This window comes from Podarcis pityusensis (genome assembly GCF_964106645.2).
Source record: "Podarcis pityusensis genome assembly, chromosome: 4".
Taxonomy (NCBI): domain Eukaryota; kingdom Metazoa; phylum Chordata; class Lepidosauria; order Squamata; family Lacertidae; genus Podarcis; species Podarcis pityusensis.
In genome coordinates, this window is record NC_138027.1 from 78,818,864 (window position 1) to 78,839,939 (window position 21,076).

At 43.3% G+C, this 21,076-nt stretch overlaps 1 protein-coding gene across 2 annotated transcripts in view; it reads left to right on the top strand.

The window, feature by feature from the left end:
• The first annotated feature begins 1,168 nt into the window (after window positions 1-1,168).
• Window positions 1,169-21,076, top strand: part of SH3RF3 (SH3 domain containing ring finger 3) — a 208,301-nt gene continuing 188,393 nt past the window's right edge. Inside the window, exon 1 of one of the 2 annotated variants that reach the window (XM_081002987.1) lies at window positions 1,169-4,177. In XM_081002987.1, the coding sequence (XP_080859113.1) occupies window positions 3,497-4,177 (681 nt within the window). In that variant the 5' untranslated portion in view covers window positions 1,169-3,496. The remainder of the gene's footprint in view (window positions 4,178-21,076) is intronic. The other variant, XM_081002986.1, reaches the window with a different exon arrangement.

Here is a 21,076-nt window from a genome sequence, read left to right on the forward strand (position 1 = left end):
GCATTGATCTGCGTGGCATTTGGTTTTGACAGCTCTTTTTGTGGGCATAATTTTACCTAGCCCTGTGAGAGGATGGCACGCTAGCTAAATTAATTAATCATTTGCTGTTTCCCTACCATTTCCCCTTACATGCTTGTTTCCCTGTTTATGTAATCGGTTATGATGGCATCCTATATATCTGCTCTAGAGGACGTCTAATGTCACATAATCAGGACTCCTATCTGTGCAAAAGAACTTTCTGTTCCTCTTCTCGTTGAAGCCTCTATGCTTCCAAAATGCTTTGCAGCAGATGGGGGGGCATGGGATATTGTAGGAGGGGAGAAGAGCTGTCTGAGCAAACAGTGAACCCTGTTGAATGTTGCTCTATGATGCAATCATATATTCATTCTGCTAGTATAACGTAGGTCACAACGTTGCCCTTCTGCAGTCAGCGTGACTCAATGATAGGATAGGACGAGACTATTCATTAACAGCAGAACTGGGAGTCTAGTGACTTTAACAACCTTTAACATTTGCATCTTTGAGGGAAATGAACTGAAATGCAAGTTCTCACATTTTGTTACACTCATCTCTAGTGCGCTAATCTCCCTCCCCTTTTGGAAACAGCACGTATTATTATCCTTATATGTTATCCAGAGCTTTTGTTCCTGAGATTGACAGTTTTACTGAGATAGCACCTAAGTCCTTGATACTTGTATTTCACATTTCTCTGTACATCAGTATTATTTATAGTTTATCTTATTGGATAGTTTGGCCTCTTTCTGCAAGGACATTGCTGAACGCTAGTCAGCAACAAAGGATCATCTGACTGTTAAAAGAGAAGCAGCCCTGGTACTAGCTGGATCCCATACCTGAAGGCAGTGAAATCTACTCCAGCAAATGTGGTTTGAGGAGCAGAGAGTTTCATGTTCCTTCAGCTCTGTACTTAATTGTCGTCTCAGAAACAATATCTTACTGTGATTACTATTGCATTGCATGCCAAGGCGGGGGCTTATCGATATTAAATGAGAGACAAGCAGACAATGCGACTGTGTGTGGCCATTATTGCACGCAGACATCGTTAGTGGATGATTTATTAAGAGTGCTACTCAAGGGAGGAGTAGAAGGGTGACTAAAAACCACCAAATGTTTTCTGTGCACAGGAAGATTGGATGACATAAAGCAGTGATTTGCAAGACGATAAAGACCTGAAAATGTGGTTTTGGAATATCCTTTATTCCAATAATATTTTTGCTACTAAATAAATCATGGGTTGAGAGAGAGGGCTGTCCTCTGTCTATTCCATGTCTCCTTCATCCACCTTCCCTGCTTCCTCTATATTTTTTCACATATGAAAAGGTCTTCATAATTTTCCCCAAACTCCAGGCAGTTATAACAAACTCTGGGTCACACCAGCCTTCCTCAACCTTTCCAGACAAGACGGTCTGGGTGGTGGTAGAATGGAACACACTGCTCAGACAAGTCCAATAGTTTCCGAGTCTGGTTCTTGTTAATAGTATGTAAAACAAATATGAGAATATTGAAATGCATCAAACTGTGTTTTGCTTTTGTTTTTCTTGGCAGAAGGACTTGTGTGCTAAACAAGAAAAGGATTTAAAAGTGGGGCTATAATATCTTTTAATAAAATAAATAAATAAACACGGACTGTATTTATATAGTCTGCGGCACTAAATGTTACTATTCAGTGAATAAATCAGCAGTAGATTATTATTATTTTTAAATACATTGCAGAAATATTTCAGTCAGATTTCAGGACTTCTCAAACGTAATTACTTTGCAGGCCAAGGCCAGTGTTTTTGCATTAACTTGATGGTATGTATATCACTGAAGATTGCAACGATATGCAACGCCACAGTCTGTTTAGCTGAAGCCAGCTAATTAGGTGGAAATCAGCATTAATTTTTAATAAATAATACTGCAAGGATGGTTAGCAGTATCAGGCAGTTCGCTAAGAAACGGGAGGGGGTGGAGAGAAGAAGGGAAATCTTCCATCAGCAACATCAAATGCTGTTTACGCAGAGCTCCACCAGGGGGAGGCCCACTGAAAGGAATCTGTTTTCCTTGTCCGATCTGAACAAACTTCTGCAAACTTCCCCATCTTCTCAGATTGCTTCAGGGGTACGTATTTCCGTTGCTCTGACGCTTGGCCTGAGATCGGGCTCGAAGAGGGGGGAAAGCGCCTCCTCCTTCCCACACCCCGGATCACGATGACCGAGGGAAGATGATGCAGTGGCGCAGCACTGGAGTTACTGCACGAAGTTGGAATTTTACAGCTTGGCATCTGCCGGACTTCCTCCGGATCGGATTCCCGAAACCTCCTGCGGGAGCTGAAGGCGTTTGAGAGCGGGACCCAGCAGAGAGCAGTAGCTGGTTGGCGCTGCGTCTTCCTAGACGAGAGACGTTTCTGGTGCTGCCGGAACCCCATTGCGCAGCAGCAGCAGCAGCCTTTTCTCCAGGAGCCGCTTAGCTGATTCACACCGCTCACAGCCTCCTTCGATTAGCAGCAGCAGCAGCATCCCTTGGGGGATAATAGCACCACCGGCCATCGTCGGAGGAGGAGGAGAGGGCGGGGACTGGGCGGCTGCCCTGCTGCTGCTGGCGAGTGTTACCAACAGGCCAGCTGCTGCAGCAGCAGGCGCCAGGATCTCTCAACAATGCAGCGCAGGCAGCCCTCGGATCTCGGAGCAGCAGCCGGGGAACGCGCCCGCTGCTTCTGATCCTCACGACCGAGTCTGATCCAACTCGTCCTCGCGGCGATCGCGCTCGGAAACAAGGAGCTGGAAGTTGGCAGACGATCCGGAGAAGGGGGCTCTGCCGTGGGCGCGCGCGCACGGGTGGGTGCCTCCCTCCGTTTCTCCCCAAGGCTGTTCTTGCTCGCCTCCCCTTGCTGTCACTCGGGATATTTGGTCAAGAGGCGAGCCCGCGAGAAGGAGTGACGGAGGCCGCCGTTGCCATCGGGTTGCGATGATGGGAGAGCGACGGAGGCCGAGCTCGGCTGCAAGGGAGACGGCGGGACGGGGGCAGCGCACCAAGCCTTGAAGGAGGAGAAGCAGAGAGCAGCTTTTCTCCGGAGCCCGGGAGGAGCGCCTTTGCGCGCCAGCACTTCGCCCTGAGCAGCAGCGCCCAGAAAGCGCCTCTTCCTCCGGCCGCTTCTGACCCAGCCTGGAAGGGAGAGAGGCGGGAGCCCTGAAGGGAACAGGTGCCGCCAGCCGCGCCGCCCCGAGAAGGGAGCCCCCGTCGCGGCAGAGGACGGAGGCGACGACGGCGAGGGAGCAGCGCGTGGCTCCCTGGAATTATTATTATTATTACCAGCCGCCTGCTTGGAGAGGGGTCAGAAAATAGGTCTCCCAGTCCCCGCCCTCTGGTCCTTCTGACAGCCCCCCCCCCGCCCCCGGCGGGCTGGGCTTTGGGCTCGCCGCCGGCCCGCTTCTTGCTCCTCCTCAGCTGCCATGTGTTGTGGCTGCCGCCTGTCGCGCGGCCTCCGCTGCTGGTCTCCATGCTCCTAGGGGCGTCCTGGCTGTGCTCCTCCAAGGCCGCCGCCGCCGCCGCCGCCGAGAAGCGGGCTGCCGAGGAGAGGCGGAGGCGGCGCGCTGCTGGAGGAGGTGGCGGCGGGGGTGGTGGCGGCGGCAGTAACGGCGAGGGGCCACCAGCCGCCGCCGCCGCCGCCTGCGGAGGGGCCATGGACGAGTCTTCGCTGCTGGACTTGCTGGAGTGCTCCGTGTGCCTGGAGCGCCTGGACACGACGGCCAAGGTGCTCCCGTGCCAGCACACTTTCTGCCGCCGCTGCCTCGAGAGCATCGTCAGCTCCCGCCACGAGCTGCGCTGCCCCGAGTGCCGCATCCTGGTGGGCTGCGGGGTCGACGAGCTGCCCGCCAATATCCTGCTCGTCCGCTTGCTCGACGGCATCCGGCAGAGACCCCGCGCCGCCGCCGCCGGCAACGGAGCCCCGGGGAGCCCCACAGCCCCGGGCAACGCGGCTGCTCCCTGTGCGGGCAACCCCGCTGCAGCAGGAGGAAACAACCCTGTTCCCGCCACTAACCCCGGCTGTCACCCCGTGGCGGCGGCTGCTACAGCGGCCTCCCCAGGCTCCCCTAGCAGTGCCGCCGCTGCAGCCGCAGCCTCAGCCGCCGCCAGCCTGAGGGAGCTGGCCGCCGCTAGCCGGAGCGCCCTGCTGAAGGTAAGTCTTTCCTTTTCCTCTTCCCGCCTTTTTTGTTCCTGGGCCTCCGCCCCGCGCCAGCCAACAAGCTGCCTCTTCACACGTGGCTTAGTTGTGCTTATACAGTATATACACAGCCAGGGGGGCCAACTTGAAACTATATATATATATATATATATATATATATATATATGGGGGGGAGAGGTAAGCCTTGCCCTGCATAATTGTTCACAAGACACACAACCACTTGAATGGCAATGACTTTTTATTGGGGGGGCACGAAGGGATCTCGGCCCCTAGGAGTTGGTTGCTATGGCTTATATATGTACAGCTTCTTGTTTCCACACCTTTCGTCCAGGACGTTGATGTGTCCTTAATAGAAACAACAACATAACAATGGCACTGCTACCAACTATACATGTTGGGCTGCCCCCTTTGGCTTAGCTGGAAAGCAGGTCTAGTATGTTGGTTAGCTAGCACTCCTATTGAACTTTGAACATCTGGGGATGAATGACTTCAAGAGGCGCCGGGGGTGCCAACTTGACTAAAATATTGGGGGGCAGGGCAGGTAAGCACCGCCCCACATAATTGATCACATGATGTGGCACATGTGCACCCTTGAACTTTGGGGTGGGTGGCCCCCTCAGATATTTTACTGGAGGGCTGAAGGGACCTGGGCCCCTAGAAGTTGGCTCCTCTGAGTTTTTGTCAATATAGGGGGCAAGGGCATCTGTGGCGTCTAGGTTGTAGGGGAAATACGATGTCCCGAAATTCCTTACCACTAGGCAAAAGGGCAAGCGGATGCACTGGGTGACGTTGGCTCTGGTCACTTTTAAGAGTTGCCGTTGCCACTTGAAGAAGCTCTGTAAACTCTCCTCTTGGTCCTAATAAAGATACTGTTTGCCTGCCTTGGTGAATTTTGTGTGCGGTTGTTTCTTTTTAAGCAGGACCTACATTTCTTACGATACAGAGCTGCAGAGCCAAGACAAGCTGCACCTGACAAAATTCTTTTCTGTGCAATTATGATATATATAGCAGCCTTGCCCTATCTTACATCTGTGCCACTTCATCCGACTTGCACGTTGCCTAGTTATGGATGCTTTGTTCAAATCGTGCATTAGTTACCAATGGCCTTTTTCAAATAACAGAGGGCATGCCTGCACGCTGCTCTGCCAGTGATATAGCAAAATAGCATTGTTATCGGAATTTGCATCACATACTCTTTCAGAATTTACTGCCTTTCTCCCATATTCCTTTTTCATTTGCTCTAGTGCGTATGCAGTTCTGTGGACTAGCCCTGAGGGAACGTTATGCCTTTGTTGCAATATGCTATACTGAGATATTCCTCAGGTTTCAGTAAGATAGGTGGCCAAAGCCTACATTAATTTGTATTTGTGTAGGAGTGGGGGCTGCAAGAATGTGGCACCGTTTCCAGTGTGTTAACTTCAGAGGAGGCAAGCGCTCTCCTTAAGAGTGATTAAAGACAGGTGTTTGTCCCTCAAAATGAGGGTGGCCGAAACAAGTTCATGTTACTCTCCTGCTCTTTTAAAATAAAAATCAGGCTGCCGAAATTCAGGGTGTTGAGTGATGGCGTACTTTGTCAATTGATGGACAAAACTGTACCTCTCTTGTAGAGAGCATGTGCTAGAAGCTTCAGTCCCTGCCACCCCTGCTTAAAAGGATCAGGTAGCAGGGTCTGCAGGCAATGCACAAAAAGGCAGCAGGTACACACAGGGGAAGCCTTTTTTCTGTCCAAGACCCTGGAGAACTCTGCCAGTCAAAGTAGACAGTACTGGGTGGGATAGACAAATAGTCTAGTCTGCAGCTTCCTACGTTGCTGTGAAGCAACAACACAACTGCGACATCACGTGCCAGACTTCTCACAGGTCGACTTAATTTCCTTCCTTCCCTGAGTAGGGTTCCATATTAACTTGCACAGACATAACCAAATCACATTGTGTGGGACTGCCCTGGCTGTAGAATGCAGCGACAATCACTGCAAATCAAAAGATGAAGGGTATTGGATATACATGGGTGGATGAAAAGAGCTGCTACTGAAGGAATACTTGGACATACTGGCTAAAAGTGCACATTCCGAAGAAGTTTGCTTTCTATCTTGTGTGTGTATATATTATATACATATGAGCTGTTTTTTATCGGCAACATTGTTAAAATAATATTGTAAAGAGCTTTATAAAATAATAATAATAATAATGAAAGTTTTGCAGAAAGCTCTTTGTGATGCTGTGCATACATCATTGCCTGACCAACCCATGCTTTGTTTGATGGAACATCTTGCCTGGCTTTTAAAGTCACTGCTTGGCTGCCATGATTGATGGTTGCATTTTAATTCCCTTGCTTGGGATAATGAGTGCATGAACACAAAAGGTTCCATGGAACTGTTTGTTTAGCCTTTGGAATGACCTCACAGCTTTATCTTTGAAATTGATGCAGTTCTCAATCCTTACAAGGTTCATTACACTGAAAGAAATCTGAACTAATCTGGTGTGTGTTTTTAAAGGAGAAATCAACAGGCGATAGTAATCTTCCTTACAGCTGCTTTAATACAGCTGGTTAGCAACCTTTTCTGAAAACTAGATGGAGCATCTCTGTATGTATTAAGCAACACAATAATGCAAAGATAACTCGACAGCAGAAGGCAATTATTTGCCAATTCATAGCCTTTATCTTGGCCAGTATTTCAAAATAGTCGTCCCCCCCCCACACTCTTCTTTATAATTTGCAGAAAATAAATAATGATTGCACTTCTTAAAGATGGAATTAATAAAGCTCATTCACTTATTTGACAGGAAAAATGAATAGGAGTTGTAGGTGTTGCACTATGACACTTAATTGAAGTCCAAGGTCAAATGGTTTTGACCCCTTACCTTCTTTGCCATTTGTTGACCTTTGAATTCCTACCATTCCCACCTGTCTTTAGAAGTATTTGGGTGTAGAAACAGTTAAAAAGGGGAGAAGAAGGCAGTTAGCCACTGGAGGGTTTTATATCACATCCAATCAGCATTTGTTATGGATGTTTAAATTGGGAGTCTCAGAGCAGGAAGCTGTACTAAATGCCCTTCATGGTGCCCTGTACTTTCATGCATCTATGAAAAGCAAGGAAATGACTCCTAACTACAAGACAAACTTTCTAAACTAGCACAGTGCATTACTGTGAATATTGGGAATATTTGCCAGCCATCTGCTGTACAGATGACAGCTATAGAAAAGGGTTTTTTGTGTGGGGTTTTTTTGGTTTTTTTTTTGCATTTTGCTTCTTTCAGATTGGGGGTTGGGCTCATCCACTTCTGTCATTCTTTCTTTGTTCGTCTTAGAGCTTACAGTGAGCAGAATCATATATTTATCATTGATGTAGTTAAGAAAATCCAGATTCTTATCACTGAGATTTGCAGTTGATGTATAAAAATGGTTTTGTGTTTCTTAACAATTTGCTGTTTTGCTTGGGCTACTAATATTGTAGGTTTTTTAAAAATTCAAAACATTCAAACATTCTTTTTAATCTTTTACTTTGTACTTGCTGAAGCAATAACTTTCCATACTTAGCCAAGACCACAGTAACAGGCCTTCCTTTCTACCTGATAATGTGTGTATTAGCTTCAAATTTTTCTAAGTACCTTGAAATGTTTGGTGGACTTGTTTAGCATTCATCTGATGAAATACGTTAAAAGAAGCAGCAGCAGCCCTGGACTTTTATTTGCACTTTTATTATTTATTTTCATTAAAGGGTTCACTGGGAAATGGAGACGTGTGCTTGGAAGATGTGTAACACATTAAGTCGTTAGATCTGCAAGAAGAGCATTCTTACATTGCTAACTTTCTGTCCATTGAGTCTTGCACCCCTCCTCCCCGCCATATTGCTCTACTTTACTGATATTTCTTTGATCTTTGTGTGGGAGATGAAAGACTTCCTTCATCATATACCTGCAGTGCCGTGCAAAGGTGCGTGCTGCTATTCCTATGTGTTGTTTTTGCAATTCTTTGAACCCCAGCATTTATTCTTATTTCAACTTTCATCTCACTTCAGCCATGAACTCACAAAATGGCCTTATGCAAGTCAACATCTCTCAGGCTCAGTTTCCCATCTGCAGTATGGGGCTGACCCACCTGTAAGACTCTTACATATATCATTGAGAGGACAGGTATGAACAGGTCTGTTTCTCCTTCTCCCAAAACAATATGGCGACCCACCAAACAAAATGCAGCCTGGCAAATATGCCGTATGACCTGCCACCTGTTTGATAGCCCCTCTCCTTTTTTTTGTAATCACAAGAACAGAAAAGTGATCAAAACCACGCATATCACAAGAATAGAAAAGTGATCAAAATGTATGGTGAGCTATATGTAAGTGACGAGAGGTTTCAACTTAGTTGGGCCGCAAATTCAAGAGGATGTGATAGCAAGCCTGCATATTCTACTTCTTTTGGTGCCAGGGTGCTAATATTTAGGAATACCATCTTACTACATGTTCTTAAGATGGGGAATCTACATGCTTGTGGGCAGATTGAAATAGTGTTCATTAATACCAGATTCAATTGCAGTCCGACAGGGCAAACTTTTCATTTCTCCTCTTTATCGTGATTTAACAGATAATTTCTAGAGTTGCTGTGGCTGTTGGCTGACTTTCCAACAGATCATGCTAGACAAGATGTTTTGAGTTGTAATGGAAGAGTTCCGAGAGTTTGCAGGTGAGATGAATCTAAGAGGCTCTGGTAAATCTTGTGAGACTTATCCCACAGTCCATTTAGTCCATTGATCAGGACTGTCAATTTCAGTCAGAATAGAGAAACCTATGTGATGATTCTGTGTGCTGTTTAGATCAAGGCACAAGAGGAGTAGAAGGCTGCTTATAGGAGGAGTCTCTCTATTTAGTCATTTGTTTTGGGGTTTTTTTTTAAAAAAGTTCGTTTTAACGTTTTTTGGTACATGTTATCCAGGGATTGCTGGCAGACTATGAGTCTTCAGCTCTCAACCAGGTTGCAGCTGATTTGTTTTTGGGTGAGACTGATATAATTATTACTCATTGTTTGTGTACACCATAAATGTGTACTGTACTCTGCAGAATAACAATAGGAAGAAAGGGGTTCAATAATTTTACATTTGCAGCACCTTAGAGAGCGTCTAACATTTTAAACCTCTACAATCAAAACACAATTTCATCTTTTATCTTTGTTGACTTCCCACCTACCCCTTTCCATCGAGTAATTGTTTCTCTCCTGCTGCTGCACCCTACCTTCTATCAATCAAATTATAACCACAATATTATAATCTAATAACTTCTGTTGTGCCACTTCCGTTTTTTAAAATTCCATTACTGATTAGGTGATATTTTTGCTCATATAATCTCTTCCTTCTCACGCATACAGTAGCCCCTTAGGACTGCCTTCATGGCATCCCATAACATGGGTGGGTTGTCTGGTACTATCATTCTTTTTAAAATAGTATTGTAGGGATTTCCGAAGGAGTTCCTGGAATACCATGTCCGTTTTGTAAGTTTGCTTTTTGGACCATGTACTCCCCAAAGGTGTAATTTGTGGGACGTTGAATTGTCTTTTTGAAACCACTTGAAGTGTTAATTATCCCATGCTAATTGGAGATACAGTTGTACCTTGGATCCCGAACGCCTTGCAAGTTGAACATTTTGGCTGCTGAACGCCACAAACCTGGAAGTGAGTGTTTTGGTTTGCGAACATTCTTTGGAACCCAAACGTCCGATGGGGCTTCTGCGGCTTCTGATTGGCTGCAGGTGCTTCCTGCAGCCAATCGGAAGACACACTTGGTTTGTGAACGTTTTGGAAGTCAAATGGACTTCCGAAATGAATTCCGTTTGACTTCCAAGGTACGACTGTGCATACTTATGCTGCCATTTAGCTCCTCGGCTAGCTACACCCCTCCCCCAATAGATTCTCCTGCTTATATTTAAATGTTTTAATGGGATTTTAAAAACTGTGTGTTGTAATAAATTCGTGCATTCGATTTTTATATTCTGTAAACTACCGTACTTAGAGGTCTGTTTGCCATTTAGCCATAAAGAAATTTAATAATATAATAACAATAACAATAATGGTTGCAGATGGGAAAGACAGTGCACATTCCTACACAGCTATGACTGCCTTTTTACATTTTCTGTCTTTTGGCGCTGTAACACATTTGTTATCATGGACCTCAACAACGCTAACCCTTGGAAGAGAAGCTATTGCTTTCCCTTCTCTCTGCTGAAATATGATAAGGTTTCCAGAAGAAGCTGGGAGCAACTGCGGCAGCAGAAGCAGCTGTAGCAGGAGCAATTGGTTCCAAAGGGAGCATGCCATGGAGCAAGGATTATCTCCAGAATTGGTGACTTTTCCAAGTTTGACTGGGAATGGGTCTGCAGTTGCCAAAGTGGTTTAGAAGATTTACAAGCCAATGCTGGCAATAAATTATCACGATCATTTCCCCCCCTCTGTAGATAGCTGATATGGCTTTGCTCATGCTCTACCTCATGTGAAGAAAATTATGGGCTATGAAATGGACAAGAAGCAACTAGCTGGAAAATACTTCTGCATCATTATGTAGAAAGAACAATGGTGGCAGCCTTAGGCAACACTATTCTGTGTTTAGGTTTATAGTGGAGAGGTTGTTGATAATCAGGAGGAAGCTGGGTTGGTAGAGATCAGTTTGGGATCAAGGTTGTTGTTGTTTGAATGGGGGAGGCTTGATGTGATAATGTTCTCAGCAATTTGTCTAAAGCTATTCCTGTTGGTTACAGCCTGGATCTACACAATAAGTAGCCAAATATTTTGTTTTCATAAAAACATTTCTCTGCCTATCTGCTTGTTCTTTATTATAGTTGAAACTCTTAACTGCTGGCCTTCCCCCTGCTGATTGGAACATGCAGATAAAAGTGCAATAATAATAATATGTATCTCAGTAATGTGAATTGGGAGGAAAAACACATAAACCAACTGCGGAATAATATGGTATGTTAATTTGTTTGTTTGTAGAAACCATTTTCTGCAAAGTTACTAAAATATCAGACAAAATGATCTCTTAAACTGACTAGCCAACAAACTTCTGTTCTGCTAATTTTGATGGGGAGATTGTATTGCTCAGGGGTGGCTAACATGTAGTTCTTCAGCTATTGCTAGACTATAGCTCCAGAATCTCTGCCAGTCTGTCATGCTGATTTAGGATGAAAATAGGGGGAAGCCCGCTACAGTCAGATGATTCTGTAAAATATGGTCTGGAGAATCAGGAATAAGCAACAATGAGCCTTGGGCTCATGTGTCCCATCCCTCCTCAGCTTCCTTAATGTGTGAAGGAAGAGATTAGAAGCTTCCACTTCCAGAAAGCAGCAAACCATATTTTAGCTTGGAATCCTGGTTTGGGCACACTCTATGGTTTGTGCAAACTAAACTGTAGTTTGTAGCATTGGGAGGAAATGGCAGAAATAGAAGCTTCTAATCTCCTTTCCTGATGCGCAGGAAAAGAAAATGAGTCCAATCTTTCTGCTACTGTTCCCAGTCTGCATGTGGTTTGGAGGACCATCTGAACTGAGCCTTATTTTAATAGCTTTGCTGGTATATTTACATGGAGGTATATTTAGTTATGAGTGAATATTTTATTATAGCCACAGACCAATGAAAGTTGATACAAACAGAATAAATTGCACAATAAGATTATGGTTGGATATAACCCCTCAGCTTCTTTTGACATAGGTTGCTGCCCAATCTTTTTGAGGTAATGCACCAATTAATAACAGACTGCAAAGATGGATCATTATTGACATTCACTACATTAGGATTAACCCGCAGGTGAATACTGCAATTCTTCTGGATTCCAGAACCAAGTTCACTTAATAAAGACAAAAGGCACCTTCTGTTTCAGCATTAGCTACCAACATTGAATCTGTGTGGTCAAAGATACATAAAGGTTTCTAGTAATAGAATTCAAGAATTCTTTCTTGTGTCTAAGAAAGTGTAGCACAAAAATGCCCTTAAGCTGTATTCTATAGCAGTTGTAAGCAAAGTAGCTTGAAGACAAGAAAATGATCATGAGGTGAAGCCTGAATTTTGGTGCCACTGTCAACCTGCTTAAATGCTTTGCAAGTATGACAGCAGCAGGATAAAAAATGTAGGGCAGCATTGATGAGACTTGGGAAGGGAAAGTCGCTTCTGGGTGTATTGTTGATATATACATCAGCATTTACACACACACCCCTCCATTCAGGTTGCTCAAAATGCTTTATAGGTGCCTCTCCCCCCAGTGATTTTAGTATATAATCTGATTTGGAAATACTTATTTTGAAAATAATGTGAAATAAAGTAATAAAGAAGTAATAAAGAAATAAAATAATGTGAAAATAAAGCAAATATTGTTCTCAGGTGGTCTTTCTTCTAGGCAACTTAGAGGACCAGAACTTCTCAGCACTTTAAGCCTGTCTTCTGGGATAGATAGGGGTGTGTGTGTGTGTGTTATTAATGGTTTCTTAGCCATTTGCAACTGCAGTGTGTGAAATCCATATGAATTCCAAAACACATTGGCAACTCCACAATTTAGCACATTTAACCAGAGGTTTATGTGATTTAGCATGCTTTATTATCTTCTGCTGGAATCAATGGAATGTATTTTTTAAAATGTTCAATTTTACCAGGATTTTCTTGTTATCCCAAAATTAATCTATTTTGTGGGGAGGGAGTAGGAAGAGGGAGAAACCAAGAGTATACCTGCTTTGTTTTGTCCTCCCACCCCACCCCAATCTCTCTTGCTAGTTAGTTGAATGAATCTGATCTTTATCATATTCATTTCCCCCCTGCTGTATAGCTTCAAAACTGAGATAAGATTGAGATGTAAGATTGAATAAGTGCTCGCCTGCTGCCTTCATTACATATATTTAGGTGGCAGGTGGAAATGTTTCTTTTCAACCAAGTCTTCAGCTAATTAAACAATCTATGGACTTTTAAATGTGTTGGGGGGATTTATATTGTCAGCTTCCTGGTGATTTTTGACTGAAGGGCAGGATATAAAAATTATTATTGTTATTGGTTCTGCTGTCAAATCATCCATAAGGAGTGCATTAAGAATATAAATTGCAATTTTTTTAAAGATTAGGGCTACATTTCTCAATCTGAAGGTGGATTACAAGCCTGAGCCATTTGGTTTTTCAAGCCCTTTGTGGAGCCATATGCGGATACACCACTGAGGGCCCGATCAGCATCACCTGTGCCAAACATAAGACCCACTGCTTCATCTATATAGGTTTCACTAATATACACTAGGTCAACCCTTTCACTAATATACACTAGGTCAACCCTGGTTGAATGCTTTTCCTTATTTATATTTAATTCTATAAAATTATCCGACACGAGTTTGCTGGGTAAAACGTAAACATTTGCTGCTATAAAATAGAACCGTGCCAGGTCTGCAGCTTGTTAAACTTAGGTTTGAGAAGGATTTGACTTCATAGAAGTCAGTTTATTACAGCTTTGTTGCATTGTGGATTGTGTTGTAACGCTGTTAAGGATTGAACGGGTTTGTTCATGAAAGATGGATAAAAAACTTTGTTCCATTTACTCTGTTATCTGTAAATATAAAGAAGGGGATAAAGTGATACACCAAAAACAGTTAAGGTGTTTCTGGGCAAAATTAAACTGTGAATGATGTACAATACAGTGGTACCTCGGATTAAGTACTTAATTCGTTCCGGAGGTCTGTTCTTAACCTGAAACTGTTCTTAACCTGAAGCACCACTTTAGCTAACTTGGCCTCCTGCTGCTGCCACGCCGCCGGAACACGATTTCTGTTCTCATCCTGAAGCAAAATTCTTAACCCAAGGTACTATTTCTGGGTTAGCGGAGTCTGTAACCTGAAGCATATGTAACCCAAGGTACCACTGTACAACCCTCTGCATGTCTACACAGAAATAAGTTTTATTGACTTCGGTGGGACTTCCTGCCACCGTACAGCACTGAAATGTTAGCGAGTTTATGATTGCCTTAGAAATATAGTTTCATACAAAACCTGTGCTAGCGTTGGTGGCTGCTGTCCATTGGGTGGGGCAGAATGCAGGGAGAACAACAGCAGGTTCAGCCATGTCCAATGACAGAGGGGTGCGCGTGGCGCTGTGGTCTAAACCACTGAGCCTCTTGGGATTGCCGATTGGAAGGTTGGCGGTTTGAATCCTCGTGGCGGAGTGAGCTCCCATTTCTCTGCCCCAGCTCCTGCCAACGTAGCAGTTCGAAAGCATGCAAGTGCAAGTAGATAAATAGGTACCTCTGTGGCGGGAATGTCAATGATGTTTCTGTGCACTCTGGCTTCCGTCATGGTGTTCCATTGCGCCAGAAGTGGTTTAGTCATGCTGGCCACAGGACCCAGAACAAACGCCGGCTCCCTCGGCCAGAAAGCGAGATAAGCGCCATACCCCATGGTCGCCTTTGACTGGACTTAACCGTCCAGGGGTCCTGTACCTTTTTACCTTTTACCTAATGACAAATTAGTCAAATAATTCTAGTTTTGTAACTAGGGAGACAGGCAGATGGGGGTTGTCTGAGGGCAAATTGAGGATGGTGGGTGGACCTCTTATGAACCAGTCTCCACTAACTATGGTATTTTACTTTATCAATTTGCCACAAAAATTACAATAAACTATCTTCATTTTCCCCACCCACACCCGCCTGGTTTGTCCACTTTCGCCATGGATTCTGGCCCACATTGTTTTGGGCAGGAAGCATAAGGAGGAACTGCCTGCCAAGTCAAAATAGCATATGTTCCAGATTTCTTCTCCACACTAAGTTTTGATCAGCTAAATATTTATAATTCTGAGCAATTGTTGACATACGTTCCCCCCTTGTTTAAGAAGAACACATTTGTTTAAAAGGTAGAAGCATAAAACACAAACATAAACCTCTAAAGGCAATAAATAGACATCTTTCGCTACCACCGGCTTGCCCCAGAATTCCAGTGTAAAGGCTGGCAAATTCAGTACAGCACTAACATTCAGTGCGGGCATGTCAGGAATTGCTCCTGAACCCCTCGGTCTTGGAAGGCAAGACTGAGCTCTCTGCTCCATTTGGCATCAAGTGTCTAAGCATCCCCTGGTAAATGAAAGCAGGAAGAGGTTGCTGGCAAGATTGTCATATCTCCTTTTCAGAGTGCTCTGGTTGTTCCTTACCAAAACTGCTTCTTGCTCTGTCCTGACCTTCCCTGAATTTATATCCGCTCTAAATTCTGCCATACTGTTTGCTTGTTGCCTGCCCATTTGTCTTTCACTTTTCCTTATCTTTCTCAATACGTACTGCTTCAGACCCCAGCAAATGTGAATTACAGCAGGTGATATTTATAACCCGGCTTTCTTTCTTGACAGGACAATCCACTGCACAGTTCAATGTATTTGGGTTTCCTTGAGATTCCTATATGTGCTTCATTTAAATGAATTGTAGTTGCATAGCAGTACTTAACAGTTGAGAATGTTTTTAAAGGTGGCATTGGAGGCTGATTAGCATTCCAATATATATGAATTCATATATCAGGTGGTATAAATGGGTGTTCAATTTAGGAGTTCTGTATACAAATTTAAGTCTTACATCAGCAATCTGAATTGTAGAAAAGTGCTAAATTAAATTATTAAAACTGTAATTGCATATTTACCTGGAAATAAGTCCACTTGGACACAGTAGGATTTACTTCTGAATAGATGGAGTTAGGATCGCACTGTAAACTTGCAACCCTGTGTACACTTACTTGAGAGGAAGACCCGTTGAATACAGTGGGACTTCCTTCCAAACAAACGTGTGTAGGATTGTGTTGGGAGTTTCATTTTGTCTCCATTGTTTCTTTTGTTCTACATATTTATCGCAAGAGTTTACATCTGCTTGCTTGTCCTTGGCTGTAGCATCAAGTGATTACTAGGATATGGAAAGGAACATCACAGGTTAATTACCAAAGAAAGGGTATCATCTGACGTAAACTCAAACATTTTTTTTCAAAAGTGGTTCACACATTTAGCTATTCAATAATATTGGATTGGGAAATCACAGATGTAATTTTAATATGGTCCTGTTCTGTGCTTCCCTTTATTTATTTATTTTGGGGGGGGGGAGGACATTTCTCCTGAAAATTTGCTTTGAAGCCAGTTGGACTTGTGGTTGGGTATAATTGTAACTTTGGCTTGATAAGGGTCTGGAGTGGAGTAATTCAATAGGTGAGATAGTCTTTCATTGAACTTGTCAGGCTTCAGCAAAGATAACAGTCATTCCTGAATTGGTATTGTAGGGAAGAATAACACAAACAACAAAAAAGTCAGAAAGCTGAGCTTCGTTTAGAAGCAGAGCACGCAGAGCAGCTTATGGCCTCACATATGGTTCGCCTCTGCTTTTCCTATCTATAGTTTTATAATTCTTGTTTCTCTTACACTAAGGATTTTCTTGAAATATACAGTGACACCAGGCCGTAAAGGAGCATAGAAGCAAGAACAAGACTGTCTGTAGGCATTTTTTGAGGCTAAGCATGGCTTGATTTTTGTTTGTTCACAGTGCAGAGATAACACAATGAAAGCTCATTTTAGAAATCAGATTAGCAGACCTATTGTGAATCTTGATTACAGCTCTACCCGAGGGCTCCTATTGTGCAATGAAAATAGAATATATTTGGGAAAGATATGCCTCCTCTTTTCTCAGCCTTTCTTCTTAAGTGTTCTGCATGGGAAAACAAAGTCACCCTGTTATCAGTTTCCAAAAGCGCTCGCTAAAATTGCACATTCACACATATCACTAATTCGTTAAAAATATGTTTCTTAGTGTTTCCTCTAGTTCTATTCTTAAGAAAGCTAACCTAACACTTTGAATTGATCAAAGTATTAAGCATAAGAGGCGAGGGGGGTCTTTATAATATGAAGTATGTAACCAGTTTGAATGTGGGGCAGCCTCATATTCCAGGCTGTGTGCGTATACTGAAATTTAACAGGAGCACAGATAAACTGCATGGTGTGCCCACACAGAATTCAGCTGCCTGAGATTTCAATGAAAAACAGTAGATTTTTAAGCACGTATAGCTGTGTACGTGGATCATACCTGCTGAAGCAGCTAGAGAACTTGCTGAGTAAGATTTTCAGTGGGCAGGGGTGAGGCATCTATAATATATATATGTGACTAGCAAAACAGGAACAGTGTTTGTTAAACAGAGGAACTGAGGAGAAAAAATGAGCAACAATATCATCAATTTTGCACACAGTTACCTAGGAGCAAGCCCCATTAAACTCAGTGGGAATGACCTCTGATTAGATATACATAGGATTCTGCTGTAAGAGTCCTGATACAACCTTAATTCCATACTGAGCAATAAATAAAAGGAGAAGTACACTAGTGGAGAAATTCTGATGGGCAAAGCTTTTCTTCATTTACATCATACTTTCAATATTGATCCAATATGCGAGTTCAAACTTTGCTCCTTTGTCCATCCAAATAACTGCCGTTATGGGAATTTTCCTCAGTACAGAAAATTTTGCTCTGTCTTGTGCCCTGTCTTCCTCCAACACTCATGGTAAATTTCAGGTTTACTGTTTTGTTATCACCAAGCATGGAACAGGCATAAAGAGGCAGAGAGCAGCATGTATAATAGTTTGCATGGTTTAATTGTGTATTGATTGCTTTCTAGAATATTCATGAGATGTTGGTAAGATATGACTGTCATTGCTATAAAGAATACAAGTTTGTTTTTCATGTCAGCAATTGTTTGCCAATCAGATGCTCAGCCTCAAAGTTTACTTTGCGTTGGATAGGCAAAGCCTGTCTCAAATTTGCCTTACTTCTGCTTTGTTATTTGCTGAACAATATTAATACATCTTTCTGTTGAATGTACATGCAGTGTCTGCAGAATGGAGACACTCACAAGCAGTCTTTAGTTTTTTCTAGTGAAAAGATATAGGTACAATTGATTGTAACCTGTAGTTCTGTCCTTAGCAGGTGAAAAATGCTGGATGAAAGTTAGGGTATTTCTCCACAAGAGCTTCCTATGCTTCTGGCACTTCAGAGCTAAACAAGAAGTTCAGCAAATCCCAGAAAACAGAAGGAAAATTGTGACATACAGGCCCAGTTCTCACATTACACTAAATCATAATTTTAAACAAACTGTGGCTCAGTGTGGATAGATGAGCAATGTGCTGCCCTGTGCTATTAAAAATTTCCCATGTACTTCTCCCCTGCCTCTGCTACTGTTGTGCCACATGTGAAACAAGCCAAACTCTGACTTTTTGTGTCGTTCAAACATGGGCTCATCATGGTTTGTTTTCCCTTAATAACTTGGTTCCCACTTATGGTTTGTTTGGAATGAAACAAACCATGAGCCCCAGTTCATTTGACAGGGCAAGCCACACCTAGGCTTATTTTGTCTGTGGCACAGCAGGACCAGGGAAGGACCCCTGTGGGATTTCTTTGCACAGCATAGAGCAGCCTCCTGTTCCTTCACAGTAAACCATAATTTGTTTTAAACTATGGTTTAATCTGACATGCAAACCAGGGCACAGTTTACCATATTGACATCAAGTTCTCTTCACCTGTGTAGATTGCACTGAACACGCTTTGCTCATATGATGAACAGAGTGGTGAGTTGGTATGGTGGTAGTTTAAGTGTTAGAGTAGGGTTGGGGAATTCTGGGTTCAAATCCCCACTCAGCCATGAAGCTCACTGGACCAGTCGCCATCTCAACCTAGCCTACCTTACAGAGTTGTTGTGAACATGAAACATGGAGGTGAGAACAATGTGCAGCGTCTTGAGCTCGTTGGAGAAAAAGCACATTTAAGAATGATTAATTTGATGCATCAGCCCTCCACACAGATCTGGATGAGAAATGTATGTTGGCCAAAGACAGGCACCATGTAGAAAGCTGCTTTTATTGTGGCATAAAGGTCAGGTGTGTGTCAGCATTGACTACTAAACATCTAGTTAAAGGCAAGACCTGTAACAAGGTAAGAAAAAACATTTTAACTTGACTTATTGTCCTCTTTAATATCATAATTCACTTAACAATAAAACGGAACAGTACAAAGGGAATTATCATTGTTGATATATTTCAGGGGCTCCAGAATGACTTTCACTAGTTTAAAAAATGATGATTTAAAAATTCTGTCTTCTGTGCATGAAACCAGTAATCATGAAGAAATACTGTGTGCTCAGTTGCCACAGAACTATCTGATCTGCCCAAGTACTCCTTTCATTTTCTGGAATTAGCATTGAACATTTCTGCTGCCACGGCATATGCACAGAATTCGCATGCTCACAATTCCAGTCTTTCCTCATCAGCATATATAGCAGTGGTGATGTGCTATTAGAATTTGCAGAATGAAAAAGAGGAGGAGGAAAGAAAGGAAAATCACTACACAGCTGTGGAATTTTTAGGCATGGATGATTTTACAGTAAAGTACAGTCAAGCGAGTGTCTTTAAGTGGCTTCTCATAGCTATCTTTCCAGTACTTTAACCAAACAATTTCCGGTCCATGAATAAAATCAAGACTTTGCAGGGTTGTTTAGTCTGGGCATTTGGGAGTTTGGAGCAGTTAATGTGTTCCAGAAGGTTAACCACTAAGAACTCCCTTGTCTGGACAGCTTCCTCCCACCCTGCTACTTTCAGATGGGCTGAAACTCATACAGATCCCTCCCAGGCAGGTAACACAAGTCTTTGGTCCTCTTCAACATAACATGAAAGAGACCAGTCTTTGGCAGTGTGAAAGCTAGAGCATATTTCCTGTCTGTTCTGTTACCTGGAAAGGAATAAAAGAGAGTGACTGTTTCACAGTTATGATTTATTTTCACATCATAAGGACATTATATGACTCCGGGTATGTGGAAGGCTCATTTTTGTTTCCATAAAACATTAATCTGCAGGGCACAAATATATATATAGCTGACCCCTTTAGGAAGGATAACGGCATTAATTTTCAGCTGTTCATGTGAAGTGCTAATTTTCTCTCGCTAATAAAAAGCAGAAATGAGATTAGCACTCTTACAAACTGCAAATAGGAGATAATAGTGAACATCAGTGCCCATAAGGACTCAGCTGCACGAAATAGCACTGTGGTACTGAGTCCACTGCAGCCATGTTGTTGCTTAGGATCTCATTAATACCATGTATCAGGTATTATTTCTCATTCCACCAAGAATTCATCTCTGCACACTTTGCAGGCTTCAGTGTGTCGATTGACCTGCAGCTCAGCACCTGTGCAGGCAAAATAGTGCTAAACAGTTAAAAACTGTTCCTAGGCTGCATGGTAGCCCATGGTGAAATGGGTCCGTGTGGGTCCCTTTATGGCAGCGGTAAGGAATGCCATGCTCTCCAAATTCTGCAGGGCTCAACCGCCACCAGCCCCAGCCAGCATGACCAGTGATTGGCGATTATGGGAGTGGCATCCCAGCAACATCTGGAGGGCTCCAGATTCCCCACCCTTCCTTTACAAGATAGTCAGCTCCTGACAGCGTTGACAGTCTGATATGTAGGTGTGCAGATCCTCATAAGCAACAGAGTGAGTGCCACTTGGTGCTAAATGCAAGGCTCTTCCCCGTTCATTGTGAGGGATGATGATGATGATGATTATTGGCACCACTGGACCCAAGTTGTGAACAGTTTATATCTATCCATTGCTATCTTTTTGAGTGACACCAAGAACTTAACTTGTGTGCTGACATAGCATAGCATATCTAGAACTGAGTTGTAAGTTCCTAATCAGGTGTGTAAGAAGACCTGTCAACATTTGCCACTGGCGGTGGTTCCGCTGGGGGCGGTGGTTCATTTTTAAACAGCATCTTCCCTTGTACTTTTTCTCTGTTAACCTCATTTCTGGGCTTCCAAAGAGTTGTGTCTCCCCCCCCCCCCAATTTGCTTGTTTTGCAGTTGGCTGGTGCATATTATTTAGCGAATGAAGCATGACATAAAAC